This window comes from Argentina silus (assembly GCF_951799395.1).
Source record: "Argentina silus genome assembly, chromosome: 22".
NCBI lineage: Eukaryota > Metazoa > Chordata > Actinopteri > Argentiniformes > Argentinidae > Argentina > Argentina silus.
The window spans coordinates 594,716-611,395 of NC_139676.1; the positions used below are offsets into that span (position 1 = coordinate 594,716).

Genomic DNA, 16,680 nt, shown 5'->3' on the forward strand with positions numbered 1-16,680 from the left:
TGTGTGTGTATGTATGGGGTGTGTGTGTGTGTGTGTGTGTGTGTGTGTGTGTATGTATGGGGTGTGTGTGTGTGTGTGTGTGTGTGTGTGTATGTGTGTATGGGGTGTGTGTGTGTGTGTGTGTGTGTGTGTATGGGGTGTGTGTATGTGTGTGTGTGTGTGTGTATGGGGTGTGTGTGTGTGTGTATGGGGTGTGTGTGTGTGTGTGTGGGTGTATGGGGTGTGTGTGTGTGTGTGTGTGTAGGCTTAGAGAGAGAGAGAAGAGAGATAGATCTCTACCAAGTGAAGAGACAACGAGAGGAGAGAGGGGGTCAATAAGACCCACAAATCACTGTTTTTCATCTCCTCCAAAATTGAACACAGAATCCGATACAACATCGTTACCAGCAGCTGTTGCTCTAGTTGTCCCTCATTGACAACCCCCCCCCCCCCGCCGCCCCCCCATCAATAACCCTCTCAGTCTCAGGCCCATTACCACAGTTCATTCCGTGTGTCTCTCTCAGTAAATCCCCCCCCTGCAGATCCATAGTAGAAGTCAATGTGTTGTTGCTCAAATTACACTGAGCAGCACCCCCGAGGTGTTTGTGTTCGAACCACGACCAACGCTTTAATGATCTGTAGACAAGTCCGTTCAGGTGAGTTATGAAGAGGCCAGACAGCGAGTGAGATATTCAACTCAAGCATCTTCAGATTCATGGCCGGCAAACCAGGTAGGTCATGTGATCATGTTTGCATGGAAGAGCTGGTCCATGACGCCACCCTGTGGCAGAGAGAAGTATTGACAAATCTCTCCGGAAAAAGTGACCGTTTGCTTTTAAAGAAGAGACGGACAGAATGAGTAAAACACAAAAACTCTCTTTATTCAAGGAGCTGCTTTGGGAAGTTACAAGGTTCTATAAAACACACCACACCTAGACTGCTTCAGTCAGGGCTGTGGCAAATTACAGAAGGTCCCACAGAGATTTTAGTTTATAGGGAAAACCAGTCCTGACAATTTTTATCACTGCAAATTAAACATATGCCAAAATGACAATTGTCACACCATTAACTTAAAAAAAGAAAAGAAGAAAAGAGTAAATAGAGTTGTCAATTAATTCCTTTAAAAAAAGACACAGGATAAATTCATCTAGTACCTTCCTTGATTCAAAACGTTTAGTTTTGAACACGACCATGTTTCAGCAAGCAGACTGTGACGCCCCACAGTTGGAAGTAAAGGGGGAAACAAACCAGTTGTTACACAGACGAGGACGCTGGGGGTATCGTATTAAACTGGGTTTAAACAGCTGGAGGGTCTTGCTGGTTTTTAACCTTTTAGCTCAACAGGTTTCTACCTGGAAAGGTGGGCAACAACCAGCAGTTTGGGTTTCATTCCCGCATGGGCCTCATAAGCCTGGTAATAACACCCTGTGCCTGGTAATAACACCCTGTGCCTGGTAATAACACCCTGTGCCTGGTAATAACACACATCTGAGTAAACAAATGTACTACAACAACCACACTTGGCATCCTGGGACAAAAGAAAACCAGCAGACACAGATTAAGGCTAGTCCTGGTACTAAATAAGATTTGCAATAGAAAAATCTCTGTTGAAGATGGCTTTTAGTCTAGGACTACTAGGCTTAATCTGTGTCCAGTAAACCACCTCTCAGTGATTTAAGTTTAAACCCCCCGTTCTACAGTTACCTAAAAACTAATTGGCTGCGTCTGCACTGTTGCTTGAGTGTCAGTCCTCCTCTTCCACATTCAGTCCATCTCTGTCTCTCTGTGACCTACTTCTCTTCCTCCTCCTCGGGCTCCCTCTCTCCCCCTCCCCCTCCCCCCGCTCCTTCCCCATCCTGAGTCCCCCCGTCAGTCTTTGACTCATCGTTTGCCTCTGCCTCTTTAATTTCCCGCACTTCCTGTTTCTCTTCCTCGTTCGCCTTCACCTCTTCCTGTTTACCATCCTTGGGCGTGTCCTCCTTGACCACTTCCTGGAGGTTGTACTTCCTGTAGAGCATGTAGTCTCGGACCACGCTGACGCAGCAGACGGTCTTGATGACCTCGATGATGATGGTGAGCTCTGGGCTGGTCAGGTCCACCTTGTTCTTGGGGTTCATCTTCCCCACCAGACCTGGGGGAGGAACAGAGACTCAGTTCAAGTTTAAGTTCAAGTTTAAGTTCAAGTTTATTTATCAGTGCCCTGTATTACTTGTATATGATGTCATGAAATGTTTAAGGCCGAACAGCTCTACAACATCAACAATACAGTGTGCTCAGAAAAAATGTAAACAGAAATATCAGCACTAAAAGTAGCAACAGTAAGTAAATAAGTAAAAAAATAAATAATAATAATAATAATTCAGAATATACAGAATTTTGTATGAGGAAGAGAGACTCAGGGGTTTCTCCATTGAGATACGAGCTCTTTGACTAGAGAGACACGTTGATTCTGTATTACATACAGGGAGACGGTATTTTCGAAATTTCGTGTCATCACGTGTGCGTTTTCTAGTCACGGTGCTACCGGTCATATGTACAGTACCTGCCAGGGCCTTGATGGTGTCTTCCCTCTTGTTGTGGCTGCTGTTCCGGGCCTTGAAGGCAATCTGGTAGGTGCCGTGGTTGGGGGCTTTGAACCAGGGCTCCAGGAAGGTGACCAGGTACTTCTCCATGTCCTCCTGAAAGGCCTTACACGTGCCGCTCACCTGGAGCCAGAACAAGGATTAGACAGTCAGGTCACAGCTCTCATTTCTTCTTCTTCTTCTTCTTCTTCTTCAGTGGGTGTATCTGCACTGGGAACCCAAACAGAACTCCTCCCACACTTAGAACTCCGCCCAGTTCTCTTGCGGCCCACAACACAAATTCAATTCGATGCAAGTAAGACAAAGTAAGCAACATCAAGCCTTCATGCATTTGTCTCATACAGGGCTGGTTTCTGGACTGAGTCAGTCCAACCAACTGAAACCAGGGGGGCGTTCCCACTAGAAGATGCTTTTAACCTAGGGGTAGGCTCGTTCTAGGTCATCTGTGGCCCAGCTGGTAGGGGTAGGCTCGTTCTAGGTCATCTGTGGCTCAGCTGGTAGGGGTAGGCTCGTTCTAGGTCATCTGTGGCTCAGCTGGTAGGGGTAGGCTCGTTCTAGGTCATCTGTGGCTCAGCTGGTAGGGGTAGGCTCGTTCTAGGTCATCTGTGGCCCAGCTGGTAGGGGTAGGCTCGTTCTAGGTCATCTGTGGCTCAGCTGGTAGAGCACGGCGCTAACAACGCTTAGGTTGTGGGTTTGATTCCTGCTGGGACCATATGTACTGAAATGTATGAACTCACTGCAATGTAAGTTGCTCTGGATAAAAGCATCAGCTAAATGGCAAATATTACTAATACACTGTGTGTGTGTATGTGTATATACATACACACACACTATAGGTCCAGACCAGCCCTGGACGCCCATTTGTCACTCACCGGAAGCATCCTCAGGATCACTCGGGACTTCTTCTTCTTGGTGGTGTGGAGGTCTGACAGGATGTGGTGCACCAGCTTGTCAGGGTCTGTAGGATCAGACCGCAAAGGACAGACCGCAAATAAGCAAAGTAACAACGTATCTTGTGTGCTTCGAGTGTTTACAGGGTTAGGGTTAGGGCTAACTCTAGCCCTAACCCAGTGCAGGTACTATGGACATATCAATACGGAAGCCTGTGGACGGCGCCATGAATAGCAACAAGAGCACATTTTGGTTACGGCCCAAGATGAGGCTGCAATGGAAGAGGACATTAGAGCATTTCAAAACCCCCTGGAGTCTGGTTCCTCTCAAGGTTTCTTCCTCCGAGGGAGTTTTTCCTCGCCACTGCGCCCTATATTTTTTTTTTAGTTTTTTCCCCCTTGGCTTACTTTTGGAGGTCTATGGTGACCTCCCTGACTCTATCAAGACCAAGACCAGTTTCTTCCCCATGGCAGTGGGGCTCATAACCAAGCCCCCTGCCTCTCACTGACCCGTCCCCCCCCGCCTCTCAGACTCTGGGCCTTCCACCCCCTCACGTCACACATACACACAATGCACTGACAGTGTAATTTATAATTATTTAAAATTATTCTAATTTATAGTGACAGGCCCCATAACCACTCCACAGCCTCTAGCCCCATAACCACTCCACAGCCTCTAGCCCCATAACCACTCCACAGCCTCTAGCCCCATAACCACTCCACAGCCTCTAGCCCCATAACCACTCCACAGCCTCTAGCCTCATAACCACTCCACAGCCTCTAGCCTCATTGCCACTTAGTCTCCCACAGCCTACAAGATGCATTGTTCTGCTGCTCTTTTTTGTAAATTTGTTATTGCTATTTTGTTAATATTTTGCTATCTTGTTTTTTATGTCCCATGCACCAACCTCACCAAGTCAATTTCCTGTACGTGCAAATATACTCCCAAATAAAATAATTCTGCTTCTGCCCATCACCATCCTCATCCTCACCCAGATGTTTGGTCCTGATGAAGATGACATTGTTGGCCCCGCTGTCCAGGGCCTGGAAGCGGCGCTGCGTGGAGGAGCGGATCTGCGTGACCTCCTTCTTCAGTGCGGCTTCAGCATCATCTTCATCATCCTCCGCCGCGCTGCCGCTGTCCTCCGGGTCCTTCAACTACATTGAAGGATGAGGGTTAAGACAGTTAAACCGTAAACACAAACCACAGACAAGAAAGGATTTAGGCCTCAAGAGATGCATATTGCATGCTTCTTATTCTTTCCCCCTAACCGGTCGAGCTAACATGATTGGCCGGGGGGCAAAGGTTATGGGGCGGCAGGTGGCCTAGAGGTTAGAGGGGCTGGCCAGCTGTTGGTAGGTCGCTGGTATGACCCCCCCCCCCCCGGTGCCATTGTGCCCCTTGAGCAAGGCACTTAACCCTTAACTGCTCCAGGGGCGCCGAAGATGGCTGACCCTGTGCCCAGAGCACATAAAACATTATTTGTTTGTGGCAAAGGATCTACAGAGGTTCCACCTCCCACTATGTCAGTAATAATAATAATACTAATAACACAGAAGGGAGAGAGGATGCACAAACATGTGTGCTTACATTCTCGGGTCCGTAAAGCTGGTCTGCGTATTCGTTGAGCAGGTTGAAGGCTTCCCCGGTGCACTTTCTCTCGTTCATGTTGCAGGTGATCAGGATCCCTTGCATGCCTACCTCGAGCTCCCGAGAACCCTTGTACCGTTTGCTCCGGTTACCGCCATACCTCTTCTTACCGCGCTTCTTCGAGTCTTGCGCTTCGGACATGTTTGATCCTATAACGTTACCGCGACGCTACGTAAACAGTACCGCGACTTGTCAACGCGATTGACGACTTGGGTTTCTCTCTTGGCAGGAGCGGGTTGAGACGGCTGGCTTATTGCATTGTGAAGAGGCCTGTAAGATCTACCTTTACAATGAGAAGTCGTATGACATTGACCACTTCTAATGAATAGCTCCCGTAAAACTCAACACCTAACAAACATAAACGCCACGCGCGTTTTTCAAGACATGCGGCTGTTAGTCTGTAGCTAGTAAACGTTAGCTTAGCTAGCGTACAGATAGCGACGACCAACTCTGTTCGCTAATATTAACAAGCTATACGTCGCTTTCAATGTAGCTAGCGACTGCAGTAACAATGATGTTTAATATAACTTAAGATACCTGATCAACTTTTCTAACACACTATCTTGTGTGTGAAGTTGAGCTCATTCATGCTGCGGCGGAGCGCTGCGCTGGTGTGTGTACGGAGGGGTTGTTGTACGGAGAGTCAGAGGGACAGTTTTAACACTATGCGTTTCCAATTTCCATCAGGACTGCAGTTCTGTATTTCATTTGTATTGAGGCACACACGGAATATATTTTATTGAGAGATTATATGGTGTAGCTAGCTATTTTTGCTTTGTCTGAAGTACCTCCCCACATTTTTAACATCATGCCTGCTTGCTTTCCAAGTACCATGTCGGCCGAGAGAAGAAGACACACCTCACACATTTTCCATTTAATTTACTGGTCTTGATTTTAAAAAACTATATATATATATAATACTGGAATAAAGAGGGTTCTAAGTATTTTGACGTTGTTTTTTATTTTGTTAAAACCTTTTTCAAACTTTTCTTCAGTTGCAGGTTTCAACTACCCAGCTGCTTCCAGACCGCCAGAGCGTCATCCTCTCTTGTCATTCAAGAGAAGAGAAAAGAGGGAATTCCCAAATATGGTCAGGATTAAAACATTGAGGGATATGAAGGAATGCCAGATTGCATCTGTGGGGTGTGAGAACAGCAGCCTCATTCCACAATTAGATAATTACAGTGTTTCATGAATACCATTTTATTTCAATGCAGCATTTGTTACAGTGCACTAAATGTTTTAGCAAATCGATAAAAACATATAGGACAGGTAAAGACAGTGGCATTAATATGCGTATATTCCATTAATTTTTAAACACAGCTCATTGCAGCACAATTCCTTAACTTCCCCCTCCCGACCCCACAGCGGCCTCAGCTGTGTTCTCTGAACGACAATAACCGGCACGTTCCGACAAGAACAGTTCCGGTTTCATTTTCGAGACTTCAAAATAAAGGTGTGAGGTAATAGATCACTATGAAGTGATAAGGATCATAATATTTAAGTTTGAGTATTTTTCTTGAATTAAGGAAATATGACCTTATTACAGAAAATATGTAACATTTCTAAAAAGTAATTTTGATGATTATAATGTTTGTGCAATTACATGTCATTTTACATAGGGCACATATCATGGACTGTATACAAATAAAATTCCAAATTAAAATAATTTATAATAAATAAATAATAATAATAATTATTATTATTAATTCAAGTGCACCTGAAAAATCTGCAGGAATTGTGTGATGCAATCATGTCATCATGGACCAGAATCTCAAAGGAATGTTTCCAACATCTTGTGGAATCAATGCCACGAAGAATTGAGGCTGTTTCGAGAGCAAAGGGAGGCCCTACCCAGTATTAGTATAGTGTTGTAGTAAAGGGAGGCCCTACCCAGTATTAGTATAGTGTTCTAATAAAGGGAGGCCCTACCCAGTATTAGTATATTCCTAATAAAGTGCTCAGTGAGTGTATATGTCAACGGCTGAAAGTGAAGTGAGGAAAAGCCCCCTATTGGCCCCTGCTGTAAGTGAAAAGAAAATCTTCTCTGCCCTCTGCTGCACGGAGGAACACATTGCAGCTAAAATGGTAGTTGGTTATGATGAACTAGTCATCAGGCTTGCTACCAAACATTAGCTGTGCCTGGGTTAGGGTTAGGGCTCTGTTGACTGTCTGGAGTATCTGGGGGAGATGAGTAGACCAAGACAGACTGACAGGCCTCAGTATCCAGAAAAGATACACAATAGAGTCTTCCCCCCCCACCCCCCACCTTCCTTCTTTAGGGCTCCTGCCTCCTTGAAACTCCTCCCACACTGGGAGGAGGCGTAACTTGTGTGTGTATTCTCTGATGCCTGTTTAGGGCTGCTGACTCATTGAAACTCTTCCCACACTGGGAGCAGTGGAATGGCTTCTCTCCTGTGTGTATTCTCTGATGCCTATTTAGGTGTCCTGCACTGTTGAAACTCTTCCCACACTGGGAGCAGTGGTATGGCCTCTCTCCTGTGTGTATTCTCTGGTGTGTCTTTAGGTGTCCTGCCTGGTTGAAACTCTTTCCACAATGGGAGCAGTGGTGTGGCTTCTCTCCTGTGTGGATTCTCTGGTGTCTCAGTAAGGTTCCTGTGAGACTGAAACTCTTCCCACACTGGGAGCAGTGGTATGGCTTCTCTCCTGTGTGCATTCTCTGATGTGCCTTTAGGTGTTTTGCCTCACTGAAACTCCTCCCACACTTGGAGCAGTGGTATGGCCTCTCTCCTGTGTGCATTCTCTGGTGTGTCTTTAGGTATCCTGTACTCTTGAAACTCTTTCCACACTGGGAGCAGTGGTATGGCCTCTCTCCTGTGTGTATTCTCTGGTGTGTCTTTAGGTGTCCTGCACTGATGAAACTCTTCTCACACTGGGAGCAGTGGTATGGCCTCTCTCCTGTGTGTATTCTCTGGTGTGTCTTGAGGTCTCCTGCCTGTTTGAAACTCTTCCCACACTGGGAGCAGTGGTATGGCCTCTCTCCTGTGTGTATTCTCTGATGTTCCTTTAGGTGGCTTATCTTACCAAAACTCTTTCCACACTGAAGGCAAAGATGAGTCTTCCCCTCTCCGTGAGTCTGTGGTTGTGATTTAAGGTGAGAACAAATAAAACTCTCACTGCAATCTAAACATGGACGGGGCCTGCAGGTGTGACTTCTCAAATCCTCTGGCTCATAGAAACTACTGAAGCAGTCCATGCAGTGGTGATTCTTCCTTCTTGAGCTCCTCTGCCTGTGTTGTTGGTGGTTTCCTGATGCGGTGGAGCTGGGCTCACTGTCTGAGTCTGGGTTGGAACTCTCTCCTGTAAGAATAGGAACATGTACTGGATTAGATGTCTGAGTCTGGGTTGGAGCTCTCTCCTGTAAAAATAGGAACATATACAGGATTAGATGTCTGAGTCTGGGTTGGAGCTCTCTCCTGTAAGAATAGGAACATATACAGGATTAGAAACAACATGAGAACAAGCAGTGCTTCCATAGACTCAGCAGTGCCAGAAGAAACACAACATCTCTGGTGTCTGCAGACAATGAGGGATCTTGAAGTTGCCAGAGTGTGTTGATATTACAACAAATGCAAATGAAAACATCCAGTGTTTTCCATTACATGGATTTAGCAGCTCTTTACCACTGCTGCTGTTTGACTTTTAGATTTTTTAATTTTTTAAATGAGGTACGGAAACAAAACAGACAGGCAAGCGACAGGGCGTCACATGGCGAGTAGCCTACAGGCGAGAGGTGACAGATGCAGCATCTTCTCCTCGGAAGAGTCCCGAGAGCGAGACAGACCATTGAGTGACGGCGGGTCAAGACCAGGGTTGAACAGCTACAATATGGTAGCGAGCGAGCTAGCTAGCTAGCTAGCGCTAAGCTACACACTTTTTTCGAGAAAAATTCGAAAAATTCCCCTCACCATTTGTTGGCAACTTTCCAAGCAAGATTATGTTTTCTTTGCTCGCTAACACAGTTCCTGAAGTTGATATTTAGCAAACATATCAGTGGAAATAATGATATCAGCTGGGTCAAGCTAACGTTAGTCAAACAAAATCTTCTTTATGGAATTTTCTGATGAGTAAAATGAGTATTTTTCACAGAAGAGAAAGATGACGAAGCGGAGAATAGTCAGGTAGGGGGAAGGGGGGGCTCTGGGCATGTTCTTACAAGGTTGCCAAGGTTGCCAAAAGAGAGAATGAGGACCAGAGTGATCCTACAGAAGCGTATTTACCTGACTAGAAAGGTACAGTAGAGGCCAGTGCAACAAGAGAGAGATGAAAGAGGAGGAAGAGGGCAGAAGGGGAGGAGAGAGGAGAGGGGAGAGAGGATGGGGAGAGGAGAGAGGAGAGGGGAGAGAGGATGGGACCCCAAATGGGTCGACCTCCCGAGGCTTAAAGCTACGGCTCGATCACCATGATCATGGTGAGTCTATTCAGCACTACACCATGTGTCTTAAATGGCAGTAAATATAGATTCTAAAAATAGTGTCATTTGAATTCAAGTGTCACCTAAATTGACATTCAGAGTGTGTGCACCCCCCCCCCCCGCCCCTTTCAGTATGACTCTTTTGCTGTTGTATTTTCATGATCAGTCATAAAAGTTAGATCAATTGTAACAAGTTTTGTTTGAATGAATAAACAGACAACTGCTGTGGGGAAATCATCTTAAATAAATGTTTGATAGCACACACTGCTAAATATCTGCCAGTGCTCTTTGAACTACAGAATAATTTGGCCTGGCCTTCACCAAAAACATAACATGAACTCACCTTCCTCACCATCTTCATCCACCAATTCATCTTCTCCTTGCTCCTCTTTCACCTTCACATCTTTATCCTCCACTTCCTCCTCTTTCACCATCACATCTTCCTCCTCCTCCTCCTCTTTCACCTTCACATCTTCCTCCTCTCCTCCTTCCTCCCCCTCCTCCTCTTTCACCATCACATCTTCCTTCTCTTCCTCCTCTCCTCCTCCTTCCTCTTCTTTCACATCTTTCTCCACCACTTCATATCCTGTTCCCTCTTCTTTCACCATCACATCTTCCTCCTCTCCTCCTTCCTCCCCCTCCTCCTCTTTCACCATCACATCTTCCTTCTCTTCCTCCTCTCCTCCTTCCTGTTCCTCCTCTTTCACCATCACATCTTCCTTCTCTTCCTCCTCTCCTCCTTCCTGTTCCTCCTCTTTCACCTTCACATCTTCCTTCTCTTCCTCCTCTCCTCCTTCCTCCTCTTTCACTACCACGTTGACTTCCAGTGTTTGACTGCAGTATTCTAGCTTCACTGCCACCATCTTTGGACCCCACGTTGTGCTTTTCTGGACTGAAGAACCACAGCCAGAACCAGGGGACTCTGTGGACTTGGGTTCAGAAATAGTAGCTGAGCTGTGAGGTGGATCTGTGTAGTGTAAACAAATGAAGCACAAACAGTCAAGGGTCAATTTTACAAACCGTACCAAGAAACCTCATCGGACTCTTGATAAAGTATCAACAAATATTTGTATATAACCACACTTCACTTCAGTGTCATATGTCAATGTTGATCTTTTGATCTGGGAACAGAAACTGGGACATAACAGAAGTCAAATATATGAATAAATCAAAGCTACATGTAGCCGCAGGATAGTATTCTCTATGCAACTACCATAGACTGTATGGGATCAGAGGCACCTTCACGGAAACCTATGTAGCCAGTTGCCAGGCAACCGTTTCCTTGCCTGGGTAGCCAGTCAGAAATATTGCTAGCTTAGATTATGATTTTCGAACTAAATATACTGTAATTTCAAATGCTAACATTCTTAGTTACTAAAGGTTGTGTGGTTTAACCATTTCAAGACAGAGATTTTCCAAAAGTGTGGTAGTTGTATTGTTTTTATTTGAGAGTAGCCATGACGTTTTGGGGCTGAAGCTGCCTTTTTTTCTTCCGCCATTTCCCCCGCATGAGGTCTTTTAAGCCCCGCCCATTTCCATATCTTCGTCCAGTAAAAATCTAGATTGGTTGAATCAGGAAGGAATGTTGGGAACTATTTGAAGCCTCCAGTGATTTGATTGGCGCCACTCTTCTAAAGCACCGCTCTGAGGAGAGGTTGTCATGGAAACAAACGCGCAGATTGTGGCGGGAAAGCAGTGCTTTGTTGTCAGGTGACCAGAGAACCTGGATACGGACGGTTCCACGGTTCATCTCTTCACAGAAAACTTCAGCACATGTTGGCCTAATTTAGAGCATTCATTGACATTTGAGACGAATAAAACAGCTGCCTGCATTACAGACACGGGTCATGTTTTCCTTACCTGCGCTCATGCAATATTCACCGGACATCGACGTTTATAAACTTGTTATGATCGACCTGCTCAACTTCTTCACGACCAGGAAGAATTCTAGAAGACTTTAGGGAACTTCCGGTTTTTCGGAAACTTCAAAATAAAAGCTTGAAATATAAAATGTTTATGAAAACGTTGATACAGATACTATTGGAAGTTTTTTCACATTATATTAATTGCAAACGAAAGAAAAATGTTTCAGCAAATTAACAAGACTTGATATTATCTTTATCTGCCATGTACTCATTGGGATACACAGAAAAACAACTATTGAGTGTCTCAATGACAGTGGGGTGGGAAATACGCCCCCTGAGTTAGGATTAGGCCATTAGACCAGCCTGCCCTGGATTAGGGTTAGGCCATTCGACCAGTGCCCCCTGGGTTAGGGTTAGGCCATGATAATGTGTATTGGACAGGGTGGGTCAAGGGGAGGTTTTGCAGGGTTGTGAGGGGGCTTACCCAGGTGACTATGGGGGATGGGGGAGGGGGGCAATGGTTGGCTTCCCGTCTGTTGGCCTTTACCTGGACCCTTGCACTCTCCACTCCTGTGGTACTGTGTTCTGGGCCTCTGGTTGCTCCTGTAGAACTCAGGATCTATACCAGATATATATATATATATATACACACTATATCTATCTGGAGGAAAAGAAAAGCCTGAGAGCGTGTGGGTACACTGAGTAGCTGTATGGTCAATTTCTATAGAAAATAAAGATTCCTAATTCCACAAAGGAAAGGTAGAGAGAGGATTAAGACCAGGATGGCCAGTGGTTGATTTGTGAGGGGAGAGTAGTGGAGATGTTTTAAAGGTTACAGGAGGGAGCAAAGGTTGGAGAAAACAGATGACCAGGGCATGGGAAAGAAGGATATGGTCAACAGAAAAGAGAAGCAGGTAGAAATGTAACCAGTTGTGAACAATCCTTATGGACAGAACAAACAAGCTGAGAGCAGAAGATGGAAACAAGATACACACACGTGAGAAAAACAGGATAAGGGAGAGAGGGAAACCTTAGTAAACAATGCACAGCCGAATAGACGCCAGCCAGATGTGCGGCGCACACCTTGATGACCAAATATAGATCTTGAATGTTATTGGTGCAAGTTGACAGGAAACAGAAATATGTTGAATAGAAGGCGTTAACCTGTGTGAAGTCTATAAAGACAGGTGACTGAAGAGATAACGGGGTCGGCTTTGCAAATCTGAACGGCTACATATTCTGCGTGAATAAAGTCTTTGAATGAATCAACAGCTCTGGTTAACGGTATTTTATTTCAAAGTATTATAGCTTAAATTCTACGACAGATGCAGCTGGGAAGTATTAATGATTTGCATAGGAGGTAGGTAACCTATATGAAACTATAAAGCGGTTGACTGAAATAACAACGTGGTCGCCTTTGCAAATGTGAATGACTTTTATTACTTGTGAAGAAAAGTCTATGGATAAACCATCAGCTCTAGTCTGGCATTTTATTTATTTAAGACCCATCTCTTCAGGCAACATCTTAACAGTCCTTCCTAAAGACCTCTTCACCCCCACTACCCCCCTGTAAAATTGTCTCTCCTTTTAAAATAAATAAATAAACAAATGAATGAAAAATTGTAGCATTGTGACGACCCGTGGCCCCAGGTCCAAGCATTGATTACTTTATCTTATGATGACTGACGGATAGATGATTCACTTACTTAAACAAATGGATTTAATGAGAGGCTGTTGCTCCCGTCACAGACTCCCTACAGCTGGACATGTTGGTCTATAAAACATTTAATGAGAGGCTGCTGCTCCCCTGACATAGATTTATTTACATAAATATTTACATAAGACTGAGGAGTATGAAGAGACTGACAGAGACATACATGTTCTTTACAAGTCTATGTAAACTTCTGACCACAACTGTACATCTGTGCCGCTTGATTTTATGTTGCTTTTGTTTACAATGTTTTCCCCAATTGTTTTTTAATGCTTTGGGGGTTTTATTTTCTTATCATTGTTGTTGTCTCATTTTTACTGTAGACTGTTGGTCTTATGGAAAATGGTGAAATGCAATACAATTATTGATCATAAAAAAGGAATAAACCTGTGCAGAGAGCTATTTATATATATGTCGATGGCTGACAGTGAAGCGAGGAAAGGCTCCCTATTGGGAGAGCTGGAAGTGAAAAGAGAATCTTCTCTGCCCCCTGCTGCACAGAGGAACACATTGCAGGCAAAATGTTAGTTGGTTATGATGACCAATCACCAGTGGGCTTGCGACCAAACGTTTGGTAGATGCTAAGTGGTATCTGCTGTGTGTATTCTCTGATGCTTCTTTAGGTTGCCAGAGTGATTGAAACTCTTCCCACACTGGGAGCAGTGGTATGGCTTCTCTCCTGTGTGTGTTCTCTGGTGTATCTGTAGATGTCCTGACGCAGTGAATGTCTTCCCACACTGGGAGCAGTGGTATGGCTTCTCTCCTGTGTGAATTCTCTGATGTCTCAGTAAGGATGCTATGAGATTGAAACTCTTCCCACACTGGGAGCAGTGGTATGGCCTCTCTCCTGTGTGTATTCTCTGATGCTTCTTTAGGTGTCCTGCTTCCTTGAAACTCCTACCACACTGGGAGCAGAGGTATGGCTTCTCTCCTGTGTGTATTCTCTGATGCTTCTGTAAGGATCCTGCATGATTGAAACTCCTCCCACAATGGGAACAGTGGTATTGTCTGTCTGTGTGCATTATCTGATGCCTCTTTAGGTTGTGTGGTGGAAGTCTAGGATTTACCACTCTGTACTTTAGCTCTTCGGAGGTAAGAATCAAGAAACAAGTCCTGAGTAGCCACAATATATGAGTCCGGTATTTATTGCTTGCAAACAAGAGACAAGAGCGTAACAGCAGCCCAGCGTAGAACCGGGGTTCGTTCAGCACAAGTCTAAAGAGACAATGATCAGGTTCGTCTTTTATACAGTTTAAACATAATACAGGCGCCGCCAAGGCTATCGGCTGATGGGCCTGTGCTTACGTGAGAAAGGGCGGGAGAGAATGAACAATGGGGAGACTTCCTTGTTGATTGATCGCCGTTCAACATTTCACACCTATCGACAGGATGCGCCTGTCCCCCCACTATTGCTCTCTCCTACCACTCCCTCAGAGATCACCGCTGTTCATATGGTAAATCATACCATGCTTCTCAGAACAATGGCTATAGAACTTTAGAGGAGTGGCAAGAGAAAATGTCATCACAGTAGTTACACAAGTTGTATCAGTCATATGAAAGTGTATAACCTGAAAATAGTTCTATGAATGTATTTTCCATAACAGTTGCCAGAGTGATTAAAACTCTTCCCACAGTGGGAACAGACATATGGCTTCTCTCCTGTGTGTGTTCTCTGGTGTGTCTTTAGATCTCCTGCATCCACGAAACTCTTCCCACACTGCTCATACCAGTTATGGCCTCTCTCCTATGTGTATCTTCTGATGCTTCTTTAGGTGTCCTGCATCCCTGAAACTCCTACCACACTGGGAGCAGAGGTATGGATTCTCTCCTGTGTGTATTCTCTGATGCTTCTTTAGGGATCCTGACTCAGTGAAACTCTTCCCACACTGGGAGCAGTGGTATGGCTTCTCTCCTGTGTGTATTCTCTGATGCCTCTTTAGGGATCCTGACTCAGTGAAACTCTTCCCACACTGGGAGCAGTGGTATGGCTTCTCTCCTGTGTGTACTCTCTGATGCTTCTTTAGGTGTTCTGCAAACCTGAAACTCTTCCCACACTGGGAGCAGTGGTATGGCTTCTCTCCTGTGTGTATTCTCTGATGGCCATTAAGATGTCCTGCATTCCTGAAACTCTTCCCACACTGAGTGCAGTGGTATGGCTTCTCTCCTGTGTGTATTCTCTGATGGCCATTAAGATGTCCTGCATTCCTGAAACTCTTCCCACACTGGGAGCAGTGGTATGGCTTCTCTCCTGTGTGTATTCTCTGATGGCCATTAAGATGTCCTGCATTCCTGAAACTCTTCCCACACTGAGTGCAGTGGTATGGCCTCTCGTCTGTGTGTATCATCTGATGCCTCTTTAGGTGACTCATAAGACCAAAACTCTTTCCACACTGAAGGCAAGGGTGAGTCTTCTTTCCTCTGTGAGTCTGTCGGTGTGATTTCAAGTGAGTTGAACAAATGAAACTCTCACTGCAATCTAAACAGGGACGGGGCCTGCAAGTGTGACTTCTCAAATCCTCTGTCTCATAGAAACTACTGAAGCAGTCCATGCAGTGGTGATTCTTCTGTCTTGAGCTCCTCCGCCTGTGTTGTTGATGATTTTCTGATGCAGTGGAGCTGGGCCCACTGTCTGAGTCTGGGTTGGAACTCTCTCCTGTAAGAATAGGAACATGTACAGGATTAGATGTCTAAGTCTGGGTTGGAGCTCTCTCCTATAAGGATAGGCACATATACAGGATTAGATGTCTGAGTCTGGGTTGGAGCTCTCTCCTGTAAAAATAGGAACATATACAGGATTAGAAACAACATGAGAACAAGCAGTGCTTCCATAGACTCAGCAGTGCCAGAAGAAACACAACATCTCTGGTGTCTGCAGACGCTGTGGGAACTCAAGGTTGTCAGAGTGTGTTGATATTACAGCAAATGCAAATGGAACATAATCAATGTTTCATGATTAACAATTGACAGCGACACTTGATCACGTGCATATCTGTACGTAGTGCAGGCTAGTTTGGAACAAAGCCAAAACCTCATTTCATTGGTGTAATAATAACTTATAATAATAATGTATAATAACAATTTCACTGTTTGCTTGCCTGGGTAGCCAGTCAGAAATATTGCTAGCTTAGATTATGATTTATTTCGAACTAAATACAGACTGTAACTAAATACAGACTGTAATTTCAACTGAGAAGTAACTAGATGTCATGTTGTCAGTTCCATCAGAGAACCTGGATACGGACAGTTCCAGAAGTAACACAACATTTCTGGGGTCTGCAGACACTGTGGGATCTTGAAGTTGTCAGAGTGTGTTGATATTACAGCAAATGCAAATGGATACATAATCAATGTTTCATGATTAACAATTGACTTAAATCATATTTATTGTAGGCCTACCTTTGACGACTACCTTTGTCAACAGTAGTAATTCCATGATCAGTCAGAGAAGTTTGATAAATTGTAACAACTTTTGTTTGAATGAACAACTGCTATGGAGGAAATCATGGAAAAAATCAAAATCAAAATCAATGTTTGATTGCGTACACCGCTAAATATCTGCAGTACCCT

At 44.7% G+C, this 16,680-nt stretch overlaps 1 protein-coding gene across 1 annotated transcript; it reads right to left on the bottom strand.

The window, feature by feature from the left end:
• Positions 1-1,769: 1,769 nt before the first annotated feature.
• thumpd1 (THUMP domain containing 1) lies at positions 1,770-5,707 on the bottom strand (the record flags this gene model as incomplete). Its single annotated transcript, XM_083694266.1, has 5 exons — positions 5,043-5,707; positions 4,444-4,609; positions 3,434-3,519; positions 2,522-2,684; positions 1,770-2,110 (listed from the first exon to the last, which is right to left on the bottom strand). The coding sequence occupies exons 1-5, from the start codon at positions 5,241-5,243 to the stop codon at positions 1,770-1,772; spliced, it is 957 nt and encodes a 318-aa protein (XP_083550392.1). The 5' UTR covers positions 5,244-5,707.
• Between the last annotated feature and the right edge of the window lie 10,973 nt (positions 5,708-16,680).